The sequence below is a fragment of the Pteropus medius genome, unplaced genomic scaffold (assembly GCF_902729225.1).
Source record: "Pteropus medius unplaced genomic scaffold, Ma_sr-lr_union100, whole genome shotgun sequence".
Classification (NCBI taxonomy): domain Eukaryota; kingdom Metazoa; phylum Chordata; class Mammalia; order Chiroptera; family Pteropodidae; genus Pteropus; species Pteropus medius.
The window spans coordinates 5,368,651-5,392,385 of NW_024349225.1; the positions used below are offsets into that span (position 1 = coordinate 5,368,651).

General features: G+C 44.5%; 1 protein-coding gene across 4 annotated transcripts in view; it reads left to right on the forward strand.

The window, feature by feature from the left end:
* Positions 1-21,537, forward strand: part of COLGALT2 (collagen beta(1-O)galactosyltransferase 2) — a 35,087-nt gene extending 13,550 nt beyond the window's left edge. Inside the window, exons 5-12 of one of the 4 annotated variants that reach the window (XM_039881259.1) lie at positions 770-889; positions 8,473-8,549; positions 12,128-12,234; positions 14,081-14,213; positions 15,338-15,465; positions 18,479-18,685; positions 18,822-18,876; positions 20,286-20,563. In XM_039881259.1, coding sequence (XP_039737193.1) covers positions 770-889; positions 8,473-8,549; positions 12,128-12,234; positions 14,081-14,213; positions 15,338-15,465; positions 18,479-18,685; positions 18,822-18,876; positions 20,286-20,393 — 935 coding nt within the window. In that variant the 3' untranslated portion in view covers positions 20,394-20,563. Of the gene's footprint in view, positions 1-769; positions 890-8,472; positions 8,550-12,127; positions 12,235-14,080; positions 14,214-15,337; positions 15,466-18,478; positions 18,686-18,821; positions 18,877-19,613; positions 19,628-20,285 lie in introns of those variants that run through there. The other 3 variants (XM_039881260.1, XM_039881261.1, XM_039881258.1) reach the window with 3 other exon arrangements.
* Positions 21,538-23,735: the final 2,198 nt, after the last annotated feature.

Here is a 23,735-nt window from a genome sequence, read left to right on the forward strand (position 1 = left end):
GGAGACCATCTTAATTCCTATATTTTTAGCTATCTAGTTGAACACAGATGCTACATAACTCTTGATAGGCAGCTGGGGCTGTGAAGACCAGTGTTGAATACAAGACGGCTGTGGCATATTTCTGGCAGCTTCTTAACAGGACTTGAAATGAAGACTTTCTTTTGTCTCTTTGTGAATCTATTATAGAAGTTTCACGTCCATTGGTTGACTCGAAATTCATGCCTACTGAGAGAAGAAATAAAACCAAGGAGAATCATGAAAGATTTAAAATTTCCTTGCTTTTTATTTTTTGTTTTCCATGTGCCCAGGTTTAGCTTTATTAATCTTGTCAGCCCTTACAGGACTTTCCTGTTTGCTTTCACATCAAGTATGGATCTTATTCCTCATTTTTCGTTATTTCCTGTAGGTGGATTACAGTGTTCCGTTCTGTTCTCTGGAACGGGAATTCCTTGCCTCCCTTTTGATCCCTTCATGCCTTTAGTGTTCATTTCAGGCCGCAAGTATGCTTTTTCTTCAGAGAGAAAAAATCAATTTCCTCTGAGCCGAAGAATGGCCCAGGGTTTTTATTAGCCCCCAATGCTGCGTTATACTTTCTTAATAAAGGAGCATTTTTGAGGTCTCCAGACAGGGCCTGAAACAGCTACTTGTTCAGTTTCAGTGCCAAACCCAGCATCAGCCGCAGTCTGGTCTCTTTTTCCCATGGTTGTTACTATAGAAATGAGAAGTGTGTTTTCTGATTGGTTGCTTTTTCCCTGTTGTGGATCCTCAGGCATCCAGATGTACCTCTGCAACAGAGAGCACTACGGCTACCTGCCCATCCCCCTGAAGCCCCATCAGACCCTGCAGGAGGACGTCGAGAGCCTCATCCATGTGCAGATAGAAGCAATGAGTGAGTGACCCAGGTGCCTAGGGATGGCTCTTGTTCCGTGGCCACCGTGAACATCCCAGCCACTTCGCCCCATCCCCGGGGTGGAACATAGATAATCATTTGTTCACTTCGTCTGAAATTTTTCCTAATGTGAAATATGAATATGCCAAAGTATTTGCCTGCAGAAAGTGTCCTGTCCGGGAAGGGTAGATACATTTCACACAATGTCTTAAGGGCTATAATGGTGTTTTATGGTGTGGATCTAAACTCAAACTGTGCTGCTTTCTAATACACGACTTTGAGCAAGTCATCTAATCTCTTTAGCTGTGAAGTGGAAATAATGAAAACTTTTAGAGTTTGGGGGAAGATTCTCCATGATATATATATAAATCTAATAACAAAAACAATAATTATGACCTCAATTTAATAATAGCTTATGCTATAACAGATACTATGCTAAGCATTTTTTGTATATAGTTTCATTAATTCTCATAAGGACTCAGGGAAAGGGATTTTATTATCCTCATATTAAAGATGAAGAAACAAGGTGTATAGAGTTTAAGTAGCTTGCTCTAGATCACTCTGCTGAACTAATGACAGATTGGGATTTAAACCAATGTCACTGTCTTCAAAGTTATGTCCTTAAATTAAACAGTGTGTTGTTATTGCGTCCGGGTCTAGCATGAGGTTGGAGTTGGAAATGCTCAATAATCAGTAGCTACATTGATTATTATGTATAACATGCAGTGGTGGCTAAAGGAGAAAGTAATGGGTCCCCCCTGCCTAGGGAAGGAAGTTGGAGGCTTCCCAAAGGAGGGAATATCTGCACTGAATTTTCACGCAGGATCTGAGAAATTCTGTTACTCACCACTAGAATGCAGGACGTATGTGTGCAGGCAGCTGGGGAGGTGCAGTGGGAAGCGAGGCTGGAAAGTGCGCAGGAGCCCAGCCAGAAGGACCTCTAAGGTATAAGAAGGTGTTTGGACTTCTGAAGGGAGGGGAACTTTTAAAGGGGTCTTAGCAGAGAAATATCAGGTTGACGTCTGGATTTAGGACGGTCACTCGTGCAGTCGGAGAGGTACTGCTGGAGCAGACTGGGGTAGCCAATGCTGGTTTCAGGCACTGTGGACATGACCTTTTTTTTAATTCTTGTATTTACCTTCTCTGGTGATAGTTTTGTTCAAACTTCAGATTCTGAATTTTAAAGGATGGAACATAATTGGAATAAGAAAATAATTGGAAAATAAATTTTTGAGGGTAATAGTGCAGAAATATAGGCTGGAGGTCCATGTAGGATTAATAAAAGGATGATGATGATGAACTAGTACCTGTAAAGTGTTCTCAGGAAAAATGAACTAGATATCGAAAGCACTTTGCGCAGCCTCTGGAACCCGATGAGCAGTGGATAAATAACTGCTGATAGGCTCTACCAAGTGAAGCATTAGAACAGGCATTATATTCCTGTGCAAACATTTAATGCCTTCCTACAATGGTTGAGTCACTCTGTGAGGGTATTGCAGATTCAAAACATTTTACATCCAATTCTCTGCTCTGGGTGTTTATATTTAACTGAGGAGACAAGACAGACAGAAAAAGACTCCAGCAATGCAGTATTGTGCTTTGTGAAAGGAGCGGCTATAAGGGCAATAGGAATTTAAAACAAGGAGAGATTGTTGTAGGCTAGTGTCATCTAGGAAAGCGTCGAGTCCTCGTGGTTCTCAAGCTGAGCTTGGACGGCAGCGTGGAGTTTAAGCAAAAGGAGTCATGTGGCGAGGGCACCAGTGGCAGAGGAAACAGACTGAGCAACAACATTGTCGAGAAAGCATTCTCACCCTGGAAGAGAGTTGGCTTTAAACAGAAGGAAATACAGTTTGAAGGTTGGAGTGGCTTCGATGTTGCAGTCCTTGATGCCCAGCTAAAGCGGCATGCCCATCCGAAAGCAGTGAGGAGCCAAGGAAGGTTTCAGAAGAGGGAGTCGGGCTACGAGTATTTATTAAACACCACGTTCCACGGATTGTTCAAGATGCCAGGGACACAGCAGCGAACAAAACTGACAGAAGCTCCGCTATCGAGGAATGTATATTGCAACACGGAGCGATGAGACGACAGGTCCGGGAAGCAGCCACAGGGATGTTCGGGGGAAGAGTGTTTCAAGCAGAGCAACGGCACGTGCAGATGCTGCGAGGAAAGAAGTTGAGGCGCTCGGGGAACAGAAGGCCAGGGTTGGAGTCTGCGGAACGAGGAGATGAGGCATGGAGGACGGAGCGAACGCGTCACGCAGAGTCTGTGGCCATAGTAAGGTCTGCCAGCCGTCATCCTGGCGGAGCCATGCACAGTGGAGGAGGGGGCGGGCGAGATGTGATTTATACACGGAGCAGGATCGCTTAGACTGCGGTGTGTGGATCCTGCAGTGTAGCGGACCCCCAACACCTCTCTTGGTGAGAGATGGTGGTGATTGGGGTGCAGGCCGTAGCAGAGAGGTGATGAAAAGCAGGATTTATGACATGTTTTGGTGGTAGAGCCAACAGGACTTACAGAGACCTGGCTGCAGGTCATGAAGGAAAGAAAGGAGTAGAGATGGCTCCGGGATTTTGGCCTGGTGTACCATATAACGAGATGAGAGAGGCTTCATGAGGAAAGATTTGGGGAGAGATGTTTTGGTGATGTAAGCTTAAGATATTTATTGAACGTCTGAAGGGAAAAGTTAGGAGATTTAGCTATATGAGTCCGGAGTCCAAGGAGAGATTCCAGCTGGAGACAGACATTTGAGAGTGATGAGCATTAAAAGGATATTTGAAGCCATGGAACAGTGTGAACTCGTTTAGTAATAGAACATCAAAAGAAAAGAGGGAAGTGAGGAGAACAGATCCCTGGGGGAGATGAACAGCCCGAAAGCTGGAAGGAAAAATTGAGACATGTTTCAAGAAGGAGCCAGATGCTGCTGAGAAGTCCAGTAAAATGAGGATAGGGAATTGATGATTGGTTCTGTCAAGATAGACATCTGTGATGAGCTTGATAAAAGCCACTCAGTACAACGCTGGGACATAAGCCCATGGGTGTGGGCTGAAGAGGGGACAATGAGGAGATGGGAAAGCGGAACCTTTTGGGAATGGAGAATAGAGAAATAGGTCGATGGCTGTAAGGGAGAGAGAGATCAAGGCAGAGGTTCTTTTGCTTTTAGTGCTGCTTATTTTTTAAGACAGGATTTTAGCATGTTTGTATGCAAATGAGAAGGACCCAACATGTAAGGAGAGCTTGATGATGTAGAAGAGAAGATGAATCGTAAGGCTGAAGTCCTTGAGAAAACCCCAGAAAACATCGAAGAGGTTGTCCTAGAATGGAACAGGGCTGCTTCTTCCACTATAACCAATTGTAGAGGCAGAATGTGTAGGTGCAGATGCAGCCGGGTTTGTAGACTCGAGGCCGAAGGAAAAGGCACCTGTAACTTGACTTTGAATATTTACTCTATGAGGTATGTAGGCCAATCATCAGCTCAAGAGAGAGGTTGGAGATTTCAGGGGAGAGAACGAGGCGTAAAATAGATCTCTCAGTAAGTGGGAAAGTACATTTCTCTGTGGAAGTATAGTTGCATCATTTGGCAGTGTCGAGTGCCAATTTGACATCTGTGGTTGCAGTTTTGAAATGACTCAGTCAAAACAACTGTGTGAATTTCTCTTGCAGTGTTTTTCTTGGTGCTAAGTGGACAATTGAGTTTAACCAGGGTTGGAGTTTTACCAGCAAGATCAGTGGAAGAGATTCAGGAGTCTTTGCAAGGAACAAGTGAGAGGGTCAGACCATGAGATCCAGGCTGGGTACCGACGGGAGCGAGGACGTGAAGGGTGTGATGGACGCAGATATGGCAGCTGGGCACTGAAGGAATGATTGTTGGTGTTAAGGACCTGGAAGCCACAGGCTGTTGGACAGATCACCACGTGGATGTTGAGGTTTCTAAAAATGACGGCAGGGACAGTGAGACCATGAGCCAGAGGCTGGAGTCATCAGTGGCAGAAGGGGTACGATTAGATCCAGGATGCTAAAATTCCCTCAAAGACTCTGAGAGTTTTGAAGGATGAAAGAGAAACGGTTCGGAGTGAGTTGAGGGGTATGAGAAAAATCAGTTTCCGTTCTGACAGCTGAAAGGGAGGCAGTGTCCTCAGAAGAAAGCCAAGTTTTAGTGAAAACAAAAAGGCAAAGAGACATTCAGAAAACACAAAGGAAATGAAAATGTCAGAGAACTTAGGAACTGCAGACTGGAGTTTCAGAGATCAGAGAGGGAGGGTTTGGGTGGGGTGGGAGCTGGGGAATAACAGTGGCCAGCGCTTACTGAAAGCACCATGCCTATCTGCACTTGTATTTCCCCATTAGTGCACTAGGAGCTACACGGAGACTTTGTGGATGCGCTTCCTGTACAGAAAATTTGGAGATAAATGGCAGGAGGCTAGATCTTGTAAAAGTGATAGAAACAAATGGGCTTTGAGGTATGAGGAGATCGGTCTTGTAAATCACAGCGTGAGGCAATGGGCAACCTTAGGTGCTTCTTCTCCATGACAACATTTTGAGGCAACAGAATGTCATGTAAAGATTATTAAGAATCCTGGACCTGAAGTCAGAAGGTCTGAAACTGAGTTCCCGCTCTCAGTTCCCAGTCACTCACTATTTGACCTTGGGCAAGTCCACATCTGGGTCGGTCTCGATTTCTTCGTCTATGGTATACATGCTGCCGAAGTGAGCGCTCAGTTTCTTCATCCGAAAGAGCAAACAAACAACAACAAAAAAGGGAAGCTATAAAACGATGGGGTGAATATGAAAGCACCTAACTAATTGCAAAGCTCTTGACTGTTACGGTCGAGAGCAGAGCTTTTTCTTGAGGAAGAAAATTGTTTTGATAACAGTTCACACATGGAGTTAGAATGAGGCGAGACTAAGGGCACATGAGCGAAAAATATTAAAACTGCCCAAGCACGGTGAGCGAGGACCTGAGCGAGGGTGGGGCTGTGGCAATGGAAGACGTTTGGGAGAAAGTATAGAAAAGGAGCGTTAGGATTTGGGCCAAGCACAATCTCTCAGATACTTTTCTGAGCATGACCGGGCTGGTACGTTGTATGCTGGATGGCGTGCGCTCCAAAGTAGACCCCAGAAAGAGCAAACAGGGATGGTCAGCCAGGAGCAAGGACTTAGCTAACTGAGCCCAGTTGCCCAAGGCCAATTTGACGCCCAGGGCTAGCTTTGGGGGTAGGGTAGGGTGGTGGTCAAGGGTTCTGGGGCAGGCGTCAGACCCAGATTTAAATGCCAGTTCTATCAGCTCTGTGACCTTGGACAAGTTATTTAAGCCTTTGCTTCCTTATCTGTAAAAATAAGGACACTCATACCTATCCCACCAAATGGTTGCGAAGATTAAATAAATGTGATTACAGATGTTAAGAGTGTAGCCCAGAGTCAGTGAGTGATAAGAACTCTGTAACTGTAACAATAGCCAATCTCGTTCCTAGATCTTGAAGCTATCCAGGTGCCAATGAAGCACATTGTCCCAAGTGGTGGTGCAGGGAAGGAGTCGTAAGGGGAAGGATTCAGTGGGGGACTGGATAAATTATGAATGACGGAGTCAGAAATGACCCCAAACAGAAGCTGGAATATACCTAACCTTCGAGTCTGATGTCCCCAAAGACACATCCCTTCTCCCCACATAGTAAGTCTCTTAGGCCTAACTTGTATTATTTCCTGTTTTTCCCTATGACTTAGCTCAGCCTTTAGTGGCAAAACCCAGGCATATTTCTTACATTTTTACTTAATGGTGGTTTTCAAGAGCCAGCCACTTTGGGCTTTTCTGGGACACTTGTCCTGTGAACACAAGACTACCCATGTCTGATGGAAACAAAGTGACTGAAAGTAGTCTCTTTGGCTGAAAAGTTAAAACCACATAGGCCACGTGAGAGCCAAACAGAGACCAAGAGTGTCAAAATACAACCCCTCCCAAGTCTAAGGCCCAAAGAGGGAGAGCCAGACAGCTCCTCAAACATTAACAGGAAGGAGTTTGAATGCTAAGTTTCTCTTAAAAACCCAACTCTGTACATGGTGGACCCTCAACAAATATTTGTTGATTTTGAAAGAAACTAATAAGGGTTGGGGCGGAGCAGAAAGGACCAGAACATTCTGGGCTGCACTGCGTGCTCACAGAAATGGAGCTGTCAGGTCGGGGTTGAGCCCAAGTCTTGTGTTTGGCTTAGGAGACCGTGTCTCACTACCTTCTAGAACGTCACATCGTTTGATCATAAGTGAAACTGGATGTCACAGTTTCTCTTTAATATCCCAGCGAAGGGTAAGTCGATTAAATAATACCCTTTGGCATGTGTCTCAGTGAGAATGAGCGAAGTTACGCTGGTGTATCTCTCCCTGGCTTGATACAAGGGCTCATTTCCGGCTCTGCGAGTCCGCAGTGGTCCTGGTGTCCTTCGCGGTCAGCTGCCCGCCGTGTGTTGGCATGTCATTCTGGGCTGCTTCAAACTGTGGCTTCTCCACGTGAACATGTGCCACTATGATTGTTGTTGCGGGGCTGGGGCTGGGGTCCGGGGAGCAGCAGCGATTCACATCCCAAGACTAACTCCAAGCGTGGGGCTCTGCCGACTTCTCATCTACCTGGAATGGAGGAGAATGGAGATTAGTGAAGACTAGTAAGAGCCCTTACCCATAGTTCTTCAAACGACCCAGCCGCCAGCTTTCATGTAAAATTTTCTTTGTACTATCTCTTTATAAAAAAACAACGGAGTACTTTGAATTTGTACAATACGGAAAATCTTCAAGACTGTTTCAAGTTTTTAGTCAATATTGCTGCCAACCTTTGAACATATATAGTTTGTAAAGAAAGCTTTTTTTGAGTATCAAATAAATAACATTTTTGTTACTTAAGATATGATGTCCTTCACATCTGGAAACTTCCTTGGTGGCCCTGTGCCAAGGTCTAGGACATAAGCTGACCCTCAGAGCTGAATTTGTGTTAAAATAAAGGACTTTTTGTGTACCTGTAGCTAAACCTTCTTGGGTGGGATAAAAATAGTCCTAGACCTTGACGATTTTAATTGTATAGAAAAAATCTGGCCTATTTCTGAGCTCTTTCATCATGGGCCACAGCAAGTAACAGCTAAGAGTTATTGAGCATTTACTATGTTAATACACTGCGGTGACTGCTTTGCACACAGGTATCATTTAAATTTTATAACATCTTAAAAAGATAAGCTTTTATTGTCCTGATTTTACACACAAAGAAACAGGCTTAGAGAGGTCACCTGACTATTCCAGACCTTTACAGACCAGAGTTTGAACCCAGAGCATCTGACTTCAGTGTCCTCACCCTTAGCAGTTGCCCTAAACTACCTCCCACTCCTACAGTAAGTCTTAGAGGAAATGCAGCACGTGCTGGCATCTGCATGCAAACAAGTGCCGTCAAAACCAGCACCCTAACGGTCAGGCTTCTCGTGTAGCCAAGCGACTGAGCAGTTACCCCTGCCCTGCGTGTCCAGGTGACATTCCGGGAGAGCAGGTGTGTGGATGGAATTCTGTTCTCTGACTCCCACTAACAAAGCACTCTGCGTGTTTCTTGTGTCTTCCAGTTGACCGTCCTCCAATGGAACCCTCCCAGTTTGTCTCAGTTGTCCCTAAATATCCAGACAAGATGGGATTTGATGAGGTAGGAAAGGTGTCTGTGTGTGTGTGCGCGCGTGCTTGCCCGTGCCTGTGTGCAGCGTGCTTCTACGTCTACACCGAAAACTGAAACCCAAGCCTGAGCATGCGTGCGAGAGCCAGCAAGACTGGCTCGGCTACTGAAAAGGCATTGAGAGCTTGGGAAGAATACTCGTTTTTTGTTGTGCCTCGGTTTCCTTTTCTTAAAAAAAAAGAAAAAAATGGAGCATCATGATGAAAGTGAATTAATCATTGAGTCAGAAAGTTACTATTTAGTAGTGAAAGCGAATTTGATATTTTTTCCTAAAACATTGCCGTATTTTATCATCCTTTTATCAAGATTCAAGGGTAAGGTAAAGAGGATATATGTTTCAGGAATTGGAGTTTAATTTTATCTTGAGTAGGGAGAAACTGTTCTGGAACACTCCGTGCTTTATTTTTCTCTCTGCTGTTTTTTCACGAAAAAAGGTTGGAGGGCAGAGTTGAAAACACAAAGAAAAAGAAAGAAAAAAAGCCTGTTCTAAAATTCTGCCTTTCGTCAGGTGAGACCTTCATAATAGCTCGCTGAGGGCCGTATTTATTATTGAGTTTTGACTACATAAAGAATGAAGCAAAACTATAAAGAGATGCCTCTCTATAATACGCACAACATATTTGATACTTGACAAGTATCCATTTTGTGAGTTGTGACTCTAAGTCACAGATTCCTTCGTGGTCCCTCGTGTCATGTAGTTGCTGATCAGTATTCAGGAGCTTGGAGATCTAGAAACTTTCACGAATCCTGAATATGTTATAGGCCAAACTTTGTGCTCTGTGCTCATTGCCACTGCTTCATCGAAAGAAAATGCCTTATCACCTTGTACCACATATAATACATGTCCCCAAAGTACAGCCATATTAAAGAACTACTGGAACTAGGAATTGAGGTTTTGTCTATAAAACTGCTCTGATTCAGAGCTGGACTTGGGAAGGAGTGTTCCATGAATCTTAAGTGGAAAAGAGTCAGCAGCTATTATGCTATGTCCACGGAGGGCAGAATAAGAGACGATTTTAAGTGTGGGAGAGACGAATTAGACTGAGGTATACATAATTTTTAAAAAACGATCAGGGCTGCAGAGAACGTTGGCCTCTCTACAGCTCTCACAGCTGAGTTCTCTAGGTAAAAGAACCCAAGAGAACATCTGTTCATTTTTCCTTATATAAACACATTCCTATGAGGGCCAAACCAAAGCAAATAAAATGGAACAAAACCAGGATCTTCTAGCTCAGGTGTCCCATTTGGGAGTGGATGTGAGGACTGGGTAGCTCCTAGAAGCCTTCTGAAAAAAGCCAACTATGGGAAGTGACACAGGCTCAGGAATGCTACTTCCCTGAGCCCAGAGGAATCATCCCTCTGTCTGGAACAGAGACAGGGGCCTTTCCAACCCTCCCAGTTCTCTGTGACCTTGTTGGTGGTGTCTGGGCTGCATTTGACTATGTGGCTCTCTCTCTCTGTTTACCATTTGCTGAGTATGAGCGAGTCGTCTGTGTTTTTTCTTCATGGCTACAGTTTTTATTACACTTGTCCTGGCAGGAGCTGGAACAGAATTGTTATTTACTAGAGTTGTCCCGGGCCGGAGGTCTCTGGTTTGAGAAGACTTTTTTTTGTTGCGTTTCTGTTAATTTTTGTTTTGTCTTGTTCTCACTCTCCTGGAGTGACCCCAGGTAGCTCCGTGTGTACACATGAGCAATGCCCTTTCCACGTCTGTAAAATTGGAGGGGGTGGAACGTGGCCCATCGCGGTATGATTCTAAACAGGAAGAAAATGAAATATAAAAGAACACACCCTATTAAGTCATAAAATCCCAAGTTAACGAGGCAAATAGAGTCACCACAGACATTATGTTTTTGTTTTTTTTTTTAATTATCCAGTTAAGTAAACAAAGGAGGTAATGAAGTCATGAGGCACCTAACCCACTTTGCCCTAAATCTGGCAGATGACCTCTTCGAAGAGGACGTCGTGCTCCCCCATCAGTTTCTTTGGCCTTTATAAATGAATGAAAGTGAGAACACTTTGTAAGGAAGGGGTGACATTTTTAGCTAGCGTAGCTTTCGATCTCAGTAAAACATAGAGCATATTGATGACCACATTTTAAATGTGATCCAAAGCTTAACCCAGTGTATTCTGAACTCCAGGCTGGTTATAAGACATAGTTTCTTCCTTCTTCTGGATGTAGCATAAAGCAAACTCTACCATAAACCACATATCATAGAAGTTTTAATCTGTACTGGACTCAAGAAATGAGTTTGTTCAACTACCTCTTTTTTTAAAATAAGGGTCTGGAGCTTGAAACATTACCTGTCTTCCTAAAAGTCACCTGGATGGTTAGTCAGGGTGAAGCTAACATCATTTGACATATTCCTGTAGGTTTCTCGTTTCTCATGCTATATGTCATCATTTTTTGGCTAGCAGCTGAAGTCTCCCTGTCTTGGGGGACTAGTTTAATGTTCAAAGTGAGTTTATTACTGCTCGTAGCCAAAAGACCTTTTTAAAATACTAATTTACCTAAAATAGCATCCATGAGGCTTTAGGTATTTCTGTGGCTTCTTAAATCTGGGAATAGTCAGGACAGCCTCCTTATCTGTAAATCCTCGTCGTAGCCTCATGATATGTATGTGTTTCGTGCAGCGACCATGAATGCAGGGGCTAACGTGAGGTACTTCCGGTGGACCCGGCCTCATGGGAGGAAATCTGAGTGCAGATTGTCTGAGAGTTCATGGGCCAGCAGGGGTCCACGCTGTAGTGTTTCCTACAGATACACGTGACGTGGAAATGAAGCCTTTCCATTTCTCCCTCCCCTTTTCCTCAAAGGGCTAACCCCAAGGGCCGAGCCCCTTCTCTTCACTTCTTGCAGAAAAATTCCTTTGTCTCTAAGGGAATTGAATTCTGGCAAAGAAGCTACTAAAATTGAGACCTCGATAATTCGGTTTGGAACTTTTGTAAATAAGACGAATGTGTGAAGACCAGATTTTTCTTATTCTTTGACTGACTTTAAATTTTTCTCCAGTGGATACACATTATAATAATAGCCAATATTTAGTACCCATGAGATACGACTTTTATTATCCCAGTTTTACAAATGAGGAAACCGAGGCTTGGGAACTGGCCCAAAGCAAACACTAGTAAATGACAGCCAGGATGCAACCTCGGGTCTGCTGATAAACTTAACCACTTGCCAAACTGCCTCCTATCCCTCGGCGCCTATGTTTCGGGTTTAATTCACCATTGGCCTCCTGAAGGGTAACTTTTTCAACTTTCCTATCTCAAGAACAAGGCAAACATGTTAATCAATGAGCATTAGATAAACAAAGAGAGGGACAACTCACTGCAGATGGCTCAGCTTTTAAAGTAATTCCGTTTTGATTCAAGTCTCTTGACCGGTATGAAATACAAACAAATCTTCACCACGGCTTTCTCTGTCATTGCCACTCCTCATTCTAACAAAACGTTAAAACTTTGGTCCTTACATTTGCTTAAACCCTCCAACAGCCTGAAGTAAGACTTGAGTAACCCATGTTTCTCTTCTTTTTTCCTTTCTGCATTAGATTTTCATGATAAACCTCAAACGCAGAAAAGATAGGCGGGACCGGATGTTACGCACCCTGTATGAGCAGGAGATTGAGGTCAAGGTTGTGGAGGCCGTTGATGGAAAGTGAGTCTGCTTTTTTTTTTTCTAAAACCCTTCCAGATGTGCTCGGAGTGGCGACGTACCCTCTGACAGAGCGGTTCTGGGTGGCAGGGAGGTGCGGTCATCGGAATATAGGCCCATTTTTATAACAGCCATGTGCAGTTTACTTTGAGAGAAACATGACTTGTAGTAGCATGGAAGCTAATTTGACCGTGTAGAGCAGGTCTGAAGTCCAGTCACCGTCCAGCCATCTCTGGTCTTCATTACGCCGAAGGCTCGCACTGGAGATGATGTTCTCCCATCTCTTGGGGTTCTTGTAATGTGGGGATGGTTTCCAGCTTTCCGTAGTGTCTTGGAAGGAATGCATTCAGAGTTGCATTCAGAGCCTGATTTAAAACAAACTGTTCATCATTTGTTAAACTTGGGCGACCTGAAGAAAATAAATGGAAAAAGTACATAACTGTTGCATGAGGTCTGCCTGGGCCGATTACTTTTCCCAAGAGTATGGCAGGAAAGTCACACGGGGTACGGGTTAGATTCCTTCAAGAGTTCTTGTTAATGATGTCGTGGTTTTCTTTTGTTTTTCTTTGCTTTGCCCTCTTATTTGACACCCTATTTCAAGACATAGATTTTTGTAAAATCTGCGGTTTTATGTTGTAGGTTAGTTTGGAATACGAATGTTTCTAACAAGGATGGCTAGAAGTTGTTGTGGAAATTCTTATGACTCCTTTAGAGAATTTCATCGGTGTTTCTCAAAGTGTGGCCTGGACCCCATGGCAGAGTCCCCAGGGGCTGGTGAGAGGGCAGCTTCCTGAGCCCCATCCTGAAACATGATCTCCAGGGCTGCCAGGAATCTGCATTATTTAGACACTTTGAGGTGATTTTCTCAGATAATATTGCCACATAAAATATAGGACACCCAGTTAAATTTGTCCCAAACATTGCATGGGGCTTACTAATACCAAAAAATTATTCATTGTTTTATTTGAAATTTGTATATGTCAACCTACTGCCTTCTGGTTTCTAATGAGTATCACTTATTAATCTTATTAAGAATACAGTTGACCCTTGATCACTGTGGGGGTTAAGGGCGCTAACCCTCCCCAACCCCGCACAGTGGAAAATTCTAATGTAACTTTTGGCTCCCCCGGATCTTAACTACAAATAGCCTACTGTTGCCCAGAAGCCTTACTGATAATATAAGCATTCAATTAACACATATTTTGTATGTTATCTGTATTATACTATATTCATACAATAAACTAAGCTAGAGATAAGAACATGTTATTAAGAAAATTGTAAGGAAAATACATTTACAGTATTTATTGGAAAAATTTCTGAGTATAAGTGGACCTGGAACAGTTCAGATCCAGGTCGTTCAGGGGTCAGCTGTAGTTTATGTGGCGATTCATTTCTCTCTTACTGCTTACACGATTCTTTCTGCTATTTCTGTTTTTAACCTTTTTTTCAAAAATTTAGGTCCAAAGAAAAGACACACACACGTACACAATTCCTCTCCTTATTCCGTCCTGTCCTTATTCTTGCCAGTATTTAATGCTCTTATTAAAACCACTTTCCTTCATTAGGAAAACACTGTTTCAAAGTTGTCAAACAAAAAAACAAACAAACAAAAAAACCCCAATGATATTTAGAATGATGGTGCATTTTATGAGGAATACACAAAATATAAGACACCCTCTTGTTTTCACAAAGCTGGTAACGCCACCACGACACGTTAACCCTGAGGAACACGTTAACCCTAAGGAATTATGGGAAACCTGTGGATAAAGGCCTCTGGGAATATACCGAACTCTCCTTCTGGCTTCTGAGATGGGACCATCTCAACCTGTTCGTTTTCTCTGTCCTGCAGGGCACTCAACACAAGCCAGCTGAAGGCCCTGAATATCGAGATGCTGCCTGGATATCGAGATCCCTATTCCTCCAGGCCTCTAACCAGAGGCGAAATCGGCTGCTTTCTTAGCCACTACTCTGTCTGGAAAGAGGTAAATAACGCTGTATTTAGACATGCAGCTTTGTCATGAGGAGGGAAGAGTGTGGGACTCTGCAGGTGAGTTAGGGCCAGACCCGTAACTGTTCTGGAATTACGCCTGGAAGTTGCTGCTGTTGTTGCTTCGTGTCTTCCTCTGAGATGAGGCCAGCAACAAATAAGGAGGGCTAACCTGGGTGCCACTTGGGATGATGGTGGGAGAAGATACCCGAGTTCTGGGGGCCACACTCCTATCGATGCATTCTTATCCTTGGTAGGAATGCCTTATTCATATCTAGCATGTCTTCATCTATTAAATGATTTCATACAGGAAGTCACACAGAAGTCATGGGAGCTGGGCCAGGAGGGATGGGGCCATTTTACCCAAGAAGAAATAAATATGCTGTCCAGGCGAGAAGTGGCAGGGGCAGGACTTAAACCCATACCTTACACATTAGACATTAATGGGGTGCCGTTGGAGCCTAGGCTTCCTGATTAGGGGACGATTCTCATAAGAAAAGAAAAGGTCTCTAAAAAGGACCCCTTGAAGGCCTTCTCTCTTTGAATGATCCAGTCTATGCCCATCTTTTCTTTTTCTCTTTAGAGTTCAAATGAAATGTAACATACATATATATATATATATATATATATATATATATATATATATATGATAAAACATAGGCCAATGAAATTTCATAAACTGAACAACATACTCATATTAACCAGCACTCAGATGAAGAAACACGTTGCCAGCACCCCAGAAATACCTCCTCTGTGTTTCCTTGTAGTCACCTGTCCCCAAGGGTAATCTCCGCCCTGACTGTTAATGACAGCAGGAATAGTTTTGTCTACTTTTGTACTTTTTTAATATGAAAGGAACCCTACGGTTATGTACAAGCTCTTGACATTACGTTTGTAAGATTCATCTGCAATGTTGCATTGAATTGTCGATCATACATTCTTATTGCTGTAAATATATCACAGTTTATTGATCCATTCTGGTGTTGATGGGCATCAGCGTAGAATCCAGTTATTTCTTACACATTATGGTACTATACTCTCGATGTTTTCATACTTATTTATTTAATAAGAATAGGTATCAAACTTTTCATAGGGTGTCTCCTCTGATGACCTTTGTAGGTAATTGACCGAGAGCTGGAGAAGACTCTTGTTATTGAGGATGACGTGCGTTTTGAACATCAGTTTAAGAAGAAGCTGATGAAGCTGATGGATGACATTGACCAGGCTCAGCTGGATTGGGAACTGATGTGAGTGACGAGACAAACTTATGAGAGGGCACCGAGGGGCACTCAGTCCTTTCCAAAGGACAGCGAGCCCCACCTCCCCAGATGGTAGGAGATAACAGCTCAAGCTTCTGCTTAACTGGTTTTCTCTCCTTAAATGTTCCCAGAAACCGGAAGTGAGTAGAGTATAGCCACTGGTTTCTGCTGGGTGAAAAAGAAACTATGGGAGATTCTTTATGAGACCTGGAGTCTGCCTGTAGATCAGGGTCCTTCAGAATGAGCACTTACTCGGGAGCATCGCAGAAATCCCACCTGGGAAGCCACGTGGTACACAGAGAGGCTGTGAAGTCAGAGTAGGAGGCATTCATTCAAGGGCAAGGGTTCTGTGTCACACTTGAGCCTCAGCAGGTCCCCTCTGCAGCCTCTGGTGGGATGGGGGGTTGGCAAGGGGGAAGTCTCTTCTGCTGAGAAGGGAAGCCATGCAAGCAGGGAGATCACCGACAGCTGGGCTTGGCGCTGGTCAGAGGCTGTCGCAGGAAAACCAGGTTCACCAAGCAGAACTGACATTCAGTTAATGCTCATTGTCTGCTACCTCTGGAGATTGAATTTCTCTCTCTCTCTCGCTCTCGCTCTCACTCTCACTCTCTCTGTCTCTCCTCTCTCTCTTCCTCTCCTTCCCTCCCTCCCTTCCTCCCTCCTTTTCTTCTTAAACCAAAATGACACTTTTTGCTCCCCTCCAATGAGGCAGAAAATTCCCAGGCATTATGTTCACTCCCCAGCTGTGTGTCAAAGGCAATTCCATCAGGGCGGTACCTGTTCCTTTGGAGCAGCTGCAGCAGACAAGCTTCCCCCTCCCGTCCTCGGAGGAAAACTTAACTACGGGCCCACAGCACCGTTCGGAGCTCTAAAGAAACCGAGTAATGGCTCCACTAACCCATGGGAAATAGACCCAGAGGTCATCACTGCGTAATGAAGAGACTGGCGGCTTGTCACATAGCAACCACGAGCTTAGGTTCTGCACTGTCCCTTAAGACTCCTCCAGGAGTCACCGCACCTCAGCTTTCTGAATCTGTGGCTCTGCAGCCTGCAGTTAAGGCCTCACGGGCATGGAGGCTGGAAGCTATTTTATGCTCACGTGACATGTGCAAAGGTCGCTTTCACATAAGCTTCAGAAGCACTGAGGACTCGGAGAGTCTAAGGCTTAGAATTGGCACATATCCCTGTTCATTTGTAGTTTTGTTGGTGCATTTCTTGGGACAAAGTACCAGCAGACCCAAGAAAGAAGAACAATTCTAATAAGGATACAGGAAAAATAAAAACAAACAGATGTTTTCTAAATTTCACAGACTTCTCAAGTCAAAATATTCGAAATCTATTGCATCATCTTAAAGAGTTATAGTGGTTTCAAGTTTTTCACCTCTCACTTTCTAAAATAAATAAGAAACAAATGTTACTTAAACTCAAAACATGAAAACTGATAGGCTGGCCATGCTGCTATCTTAAATTTATTCAGAAAACAAGGAAATAGTAAATGAGAAGACTAGAACAAGCCACTGGAGTCATACAGGGCAGTGCTGTCCAATAGAAAGATCATGTGAACCACGTATATTGCTTAAAAATTTCCAGTAATCACATTAAAAAGGTAAAAATAAATTGGGTGAAATTAACTTTAATAACACATGTTCTCTAACCCAACACATCCAAATATTATTTTAACATGTAATCAATTTTTAAAAACTATTAATGAGTTAGTCTACATTCCTTTCTCATGCCTTTTTCAAAATCCAGGATGTTTTACACGCACAAGGCATCTCAATTCGATGCTAAGTTTTCAACTTGCAGAAGTCAACTGGAGTCTTACCAAAACAATACATTTTGTTTAATAATGACAATTGTTTGATTTAAAACAATAAATTTTGTGTAGTAAATGTTACGCAGTTAGTAGCGTGTGAAATGTTTTACATACTTTCCATTTTATCATTTAAATTAAGTAATATTAATAAATTGAGTACAAACTCAGTTCCTCAGTCACTTGAGCCATGCCTCAAGTGCTCAGTAGAAGTTTCTCTTCCACTCGATGACACATGAAATTCAGACTTAGGTCTGAAGAGACAGTGGCTGAGAGGATTCGTTTGATGTCTTCAGAGGAACTGAGGATGAACGTTGACTCATTCCGCAAATCCTGGGATGTTTTGACAAGAGGAATCCCTTGAATGTTGAGACAGTTTTAAAGCAAAATGGAGGAAGTCAGCTTTGCCTAGTTCGCAGGAAGCAGGCACCTCCTCAAGTTGCTCAAAGCAGGTGGAAAATAAACAGGTTCCAGACAAAAGTAATGGTTTCCAGATCCAGGAATAGCTGTGGATAGGCTGAAATGTCTGAGGGTACCCCCTGTGTTGCAGAAGTTGTTCATGGAGGGAGGGCAAGACTAGCCTGGGTGCCCTTCTCAGAGCAGAGCTCTTGGAAAAAGCCTGGACAGAGCTAGGCGCGTGCAAGGGGGAGAAGGTCATGCAGGCATTGTCGTTCACTCACCCCAGGAAGAGCCCCCTTGGGACCACTCTTGGGTTCCTGCATCTTTTACTGCTGACTGTTTCTTTCCCATAGTCTTTTCTGTCCAGTGTTTACTACCAGCAGCATTTGGAGAATGATGCAGAAAACATGGACAGCTGAGACTCTGGACTTGAAAATGACAGACTCAGAATTCTCACATCTGACCTTCGTCCCCTTCCAACCTCTATAAACAAAGCTGGAGATCTCACGCTACCTCTGGGAAATGATCTGAAAGATCTTTTAGGATCTCTACATCTTAACTTTCTGGCTTAAACACAGTCTGCTGGGCAAAAGTAGATGAGATGTTGATAAATGGAGCCAGGGAAATGGCACCGCTGGCGACAGATGACAGTCATGTTTGGTGACATGATACATTTAATACATGACACAGTTGGTCTGAGCTTTCCAAAGTGTATTCGAAGCTGTGCTCTGTTCTTGTAGATGTCCAGTCTCCCAATTGGAATTTTCTCCTCTGCCCACTTCCTTTTAGCTATATTGGTAGGAAGAGGATGCAAGTAAAAGAGCCCGAGAAAGCAGTGCCCAACGTGGTAAATCTGGTCGAAGCTGACTATTCCTACTGGACGCTGGGCTACGCCATTTCTCTACAAGGAGCACAGAAGCTGGTGGGAGCTGATCCTTTTGGGAAGATGCTGCCAGTGGATGAGTTCCTGCCAATCATGTACGACAAGCATCCCGTGTGAGTGCCCTGAACTGCCTGCCTGTCCTGTGGGCACAGCCCGTCCATCCATTCCCCTGCTCAGTTTCCAGTGGTACTTGGTATTTTCTAAAGGTGTACTGCTTTCCTAAATGATTTTTCCATAATCGTGACCCAGGTGGCTAACTCGAGTGATTATCCCCTTTCCAGATGGGGACGATGAGGCAGAAATGGTGAGTCTTGCAGGGGGGTCCTCTTTAATACCCAATGTAATTTAATTGGACCTAAGTGTAACTTAATTTAATTCAATTTAAATGTAATTTAATTTAATTGGACCCAGTGTAATTTAATTGGACCTGATCTGCTCAGTCTTCTCCTTGTCTTTGATCTCCTTATTTCCATAAACTCGTACGCCTCAAGGTGAAGGTCATCTTCCTAAGCACCTCAAATTTTTCAACTCATTTCTCAGTCTATTGTGTGTGCTGCTGGCCAGGCCGCGGCTTACAATGTAGTTAGGAACCCAGACCTGTGAACAGTCGATGTGATGTATTGTGATACCTGTGATCACGGAGGTGTGTTGGAGGCTCAGGGAGAGTGAGGTGGCCTCTGCACAGGGTATCCATGGAAGGCAGCAGTGTCATGCCCAGGGTTTCTGTAACCCAAGAGTTCACACCGACCCAGCACCTATCGAAAGGGGTGGCAGCTAATGGTGTGCTTGTCAGCCTCCCCAATAATTGTGGCCCCTGAGGCAGGAACAGCCTTACATGTCTCTGTCCTTAGAGCCTAGACCAATCTCTACACATACAAGCTGCTCAATCAATGATTCCTAAATTTACTAATGGAGCAGGAGACCCGGTTCTAACCGTGGCTCCTTCTTTCGGTTGCTGTGTGATTCTCACCTAGATGGTCTTCATTTTAGCGGTTGAGAGTTCCTGATCTCTGTCTTGCTCATTTTGTCTCCTGCCCTCAGTAAAGATGGGGCTCCTTGCCCTCTTTATGCAGCAGGTCTGAAACATGTTGCATCCTGGCAGAAACATGGAGGCCAACCATCATCTCTTTATCAGAAAGGAAGTTAACACCTATGGGGCACTCCCTGATCTAGGAGCTGAGCAGATGTCACTTCATATAATGTGCACAGGAGCCGAGGGATGGAGGTCAAATCATTCCTCAACTTTACACTCACGGGGAGCTGGAATGCAAAGCCGGCTTGGCAGGTCTCCAAGCCTACCCCGAATTCACTACCATCCAGATCCAGCTGTCTAATTTACTAATCAGGAACAGGGTGTTTTCTATCAATTGATCACACTTATTAATTATTATGGTCCAACTGAGCTTAATTCTTAACTTTTAGGGTAAGACCTAAAATTCATCTTTTTTAAACTAGTCTGTCCAAATATAACAGAAATATCCTGACTTTTTCTTCGTGTGTTTGTTTAGATCACCTGAAAGCCCCTAAAGATCTTTTATCGTGTTTATAAAGTTTTCCGCAAAAGGATACAACTTAAAAGACAATCAAATGAATCCCCGACAGGTTAAGAGATAACGAGCAGGGCCCCTCGCTCCCTTCCCCCGTCCTGTCAGCGTCCTGCCCCTCACGCACCTGTCACCTGCCTCTCACGCACCTGTCCCCTCTTGTGTCCAGAGCCGAGTACAAGGAGTATTACGAGTCCAGAGACCTGAAGGCCTTCTCTGCAGAACCCTTGCTCATCTACCCGACACACTACACAGGCCAGCCGGGGTATCTGAGTGACACGGAGACCTCAACCATCTGGGACAACGAGACGGTGGCTACTGACTGGGACAGGACACATTCCTGGAAGTCCCGGAAGCAAGGGCACATCCACCGCAACGCCAAGAACACAGAGGCCCTGCCACCACCAGCCTCCCTGGACACGGTGCCTTCGAGGGATGAGCTATGAAGTCGCCACAGGGCGTCGCCACCCTTCGGTTTTGCTAACGGGCTGTTCATCTTTTTGCTCCGGTTTCTTCTCGTGGTCACAGTCATCTAAGCAAAGAAGTCTAATGCGATTGATTGAAACTAATATATTTTCGACAGGGGAGGAGAATAAGGAAACTAAACCCAAATTTCCTAAGATGGCAGGAAGACAGGCTTTATGGCGACCATTAAGGTCAATGTTACTCTTGATGCCTAGTCCACTACCCGTATGGTACCGGTTCTCACACATTCAGGTTGAAAAATATGGCTCAGAGACTCGTCCAAGAGAAAGGTGATCACCACACTGTCCCATCAGTACATAGGTGGGCAAGGCAGCCATGCCAGCTGGACCACATCCATTGGTCTAGTGGGCCCATTTTATGTCATAGATGTAACTTTGAAGACTTGTGTATTTCGCAAGTTTGTGGGGAAAATCAAATCACTTAAAATCAAATTAATTGGCCTTTTTGCTTAAAGGAATTCTGTGATGAGCCTTATTGCAAAGCAAATTTTTCATCGTAGTCCTAGTTATACAACAAGGATGGGTGTTGGGTCTGCAACTTGGCCTTGGACCATCGTGGCAATTGAAGGTCTCATAAAGACGTTCCAGTTTGCCATGTGGGTATAGCTTAGTAGATATTCGGGGGTTTGTATAGACACTTGAGGAAAAAACAACTCAAACTTTGACCTTTTGATTGCGGTCACTTGAGTTAGGATGCTCTATTTATGGAGATAAATTTAATATATAAGAGGTTAGGGCTGGTGTCTAATTTCTGTCCCAGAGGATCAGCATGTCAGACTCACCCCTCCACCGGGGAATGAATTGCAGGTGTGAGTTTTATGTGTCACTGTTAAGAGGCAGAGCACATTTGTCAGGCTGGCAACTGTCCTTGCCTGGGTCTTTCATTCGTTTGGATTATTTATTTTATAAAGTATGGGGGAAGTATCTGTTAGAAAAGGCAGAAAAACAGATGTTTCAAGCTTTCGTGGCACCCTGGGGAGCGGTCAGTGTAGACACTTTGATTCAACGATCTGGTCCCCCTGCATTTCCCAGGTGGACTCTGGAGTGGGGGAACCCTAACCATCCGGAAGCAAATGACTCTCCATTCCCAGTGAGAGACCTTAGTCAGAAACAACAGACTGATCAGCTGACTCAGGCCAAAAACCAGGGAAGCTCTGGGAGTCAGGATCCAGGGCAGACTACCTCTCTGCTTTCTTTATAGATCAATTATCTGTAAAAGGCAGAGTTGGACGACACCATCTCTTCCAGCTCTACCATCTGTGATCCTTGACCATCTCATGGCGACTTGCTTTGGGTTTACGTTCTCGTGCCTGTAAGCAGCAAAACTTTGCCTCCAGAAATAGCCTCCCCGAGCCTCCTGACCACACACTCCTCCCCCGGCGGCCTCCATGTTGGAGCTTCAAGCTTTGGAGCAGAGCCTGGGGACGGAGATGCTGCGTGTACCAGCTCACTGCTCCCCAGAGAGGCCCCGGATGCAGGACGAGGCAGTGTGCCTTCACGGGACCCCGGCCTGGGCCTTCCTCTTTGATTTGTCATTGCTGATAGTCTCCTACGCTGACTAATAGGCCAGGAGACCGAGGAAAGGGAAATTGGCTGACTGCAATTTTTATTGCATAGACATAGCTGTCAGAGCTTGACTCTTTTTATTTTTTATTTTTTTCCTAGAGAAACAGAAAGAGCACCTGGAGAGCTTGTGAAAAACCCTTAGGTGATCCCTAAGGTTTCCTTAAGTATTTTGTTTGTGTATTTTAGTGTGTGCAAGTGTGTGTGACGTTCACGATATTTTTTTAATGGGGTGGGAGGTGGCTGGGGTATTGGGAGTGGGGGGGATTGAGTTGTTTTTTTTGTGTGTGGTTTTGTTTAACAGAGAACATTTTTTTTTTCCTATTTCCCCCTCAGCTGGTCTGATGGGTTTATGAATTCCCATTCTTAAAAGACATTGGTTTTAAATTGTAGAATTTTAGATGAGGACTGTCCTACTGTGAAGAAAGTTCTGGTTCTGTTAGCCCAGGCATCACTTCTCCCCGCTCTTGTCCGGGATCCCAAGCATGGTCCTTCTGTTGGGAAGGTGTGAACTGCAGACCCAGCATTTCCTTAAAAAGTCACCTTTTCAGCACCCCAGGGGTTCCTTGGCCTCATTCTTCTTCCTGCTTCCCCTTGAGAAAGTCGAGACACCTGACCTTCGCAGTGTCAGAGGCCTTGCCTCCGGCTGTGGCACCGATCCTCTGCCTCTGGAAGTTGAACTCCATCTGGATCCCTGTCTGGATCTTGGGATCTAACGTGGAATCTTTTGGACAGATGATCCCGACTTTAGCAGTGCTGGTGCTTCTGAGTATGGACAGAGGACATACTGTGGGGGCTTTGCTTTGGGTTCGCTGGGGCCCGCTGCGAGAACTCTGGAAAACAAGAAAAAGCCAGCATCCCAGCACACCACACTGTCTGTCATGCTGTGTCATTTCAGGAGGTGAAGTGATAAACTACTTGCCTTCTAGAGCTCTTTATGAAAAATTAAAAAAAAAAATTCGTTTGGCTCAATGCTATGATTGTTTATTGGTTCTTCCAACACTGATCAATGGCCAATGTTGCTGGGATTTTCAGGTCTGCTCTGGAACAGAGACGTCAAAGGCCAGAAATAACAGGAGAGGGTGGTCACTGACCTTCCTGTCCGGTGGGGGTTGTTTTGGGCTGCTGGGCAGAGGTGGGTCAGCTGAAAAGGATTCTAGGCTATAGAAGAACAGGAGAGCTCAGTGGGAGGGTGGTGAGCGGGGCGTCCAGCTTGCATTTGCGTGCTCTAGGTCAGCCTATCCATTCATTGAAAGGTACTGAGATGCTTGTCCAAGGCCAAAGAGCTTTATCCTGAGCAAATAAACAAACAAACAAACAAACAAACAGAGAGAGAAAGAGAGTGAATCCAGCTTGGCTTTAGCAGCCCCTTGGATTTCATGCTCCCCCCAAACCTCAGGCTCTGTACTGGGCACTGAGATGCTCAGAGGGTAGGAAAAGTCTCCGCTGCTGTGGGCTCCATGGTCCAGTGGAGCAGCCAGGAGAGCAGGAGGGGCTTCACTCCAGAGGCTGGAACGAAGTGGGCCATAGGACCCCAGATGCCCTGGTTCTGCTGAGGAGGCCCGCTGAGG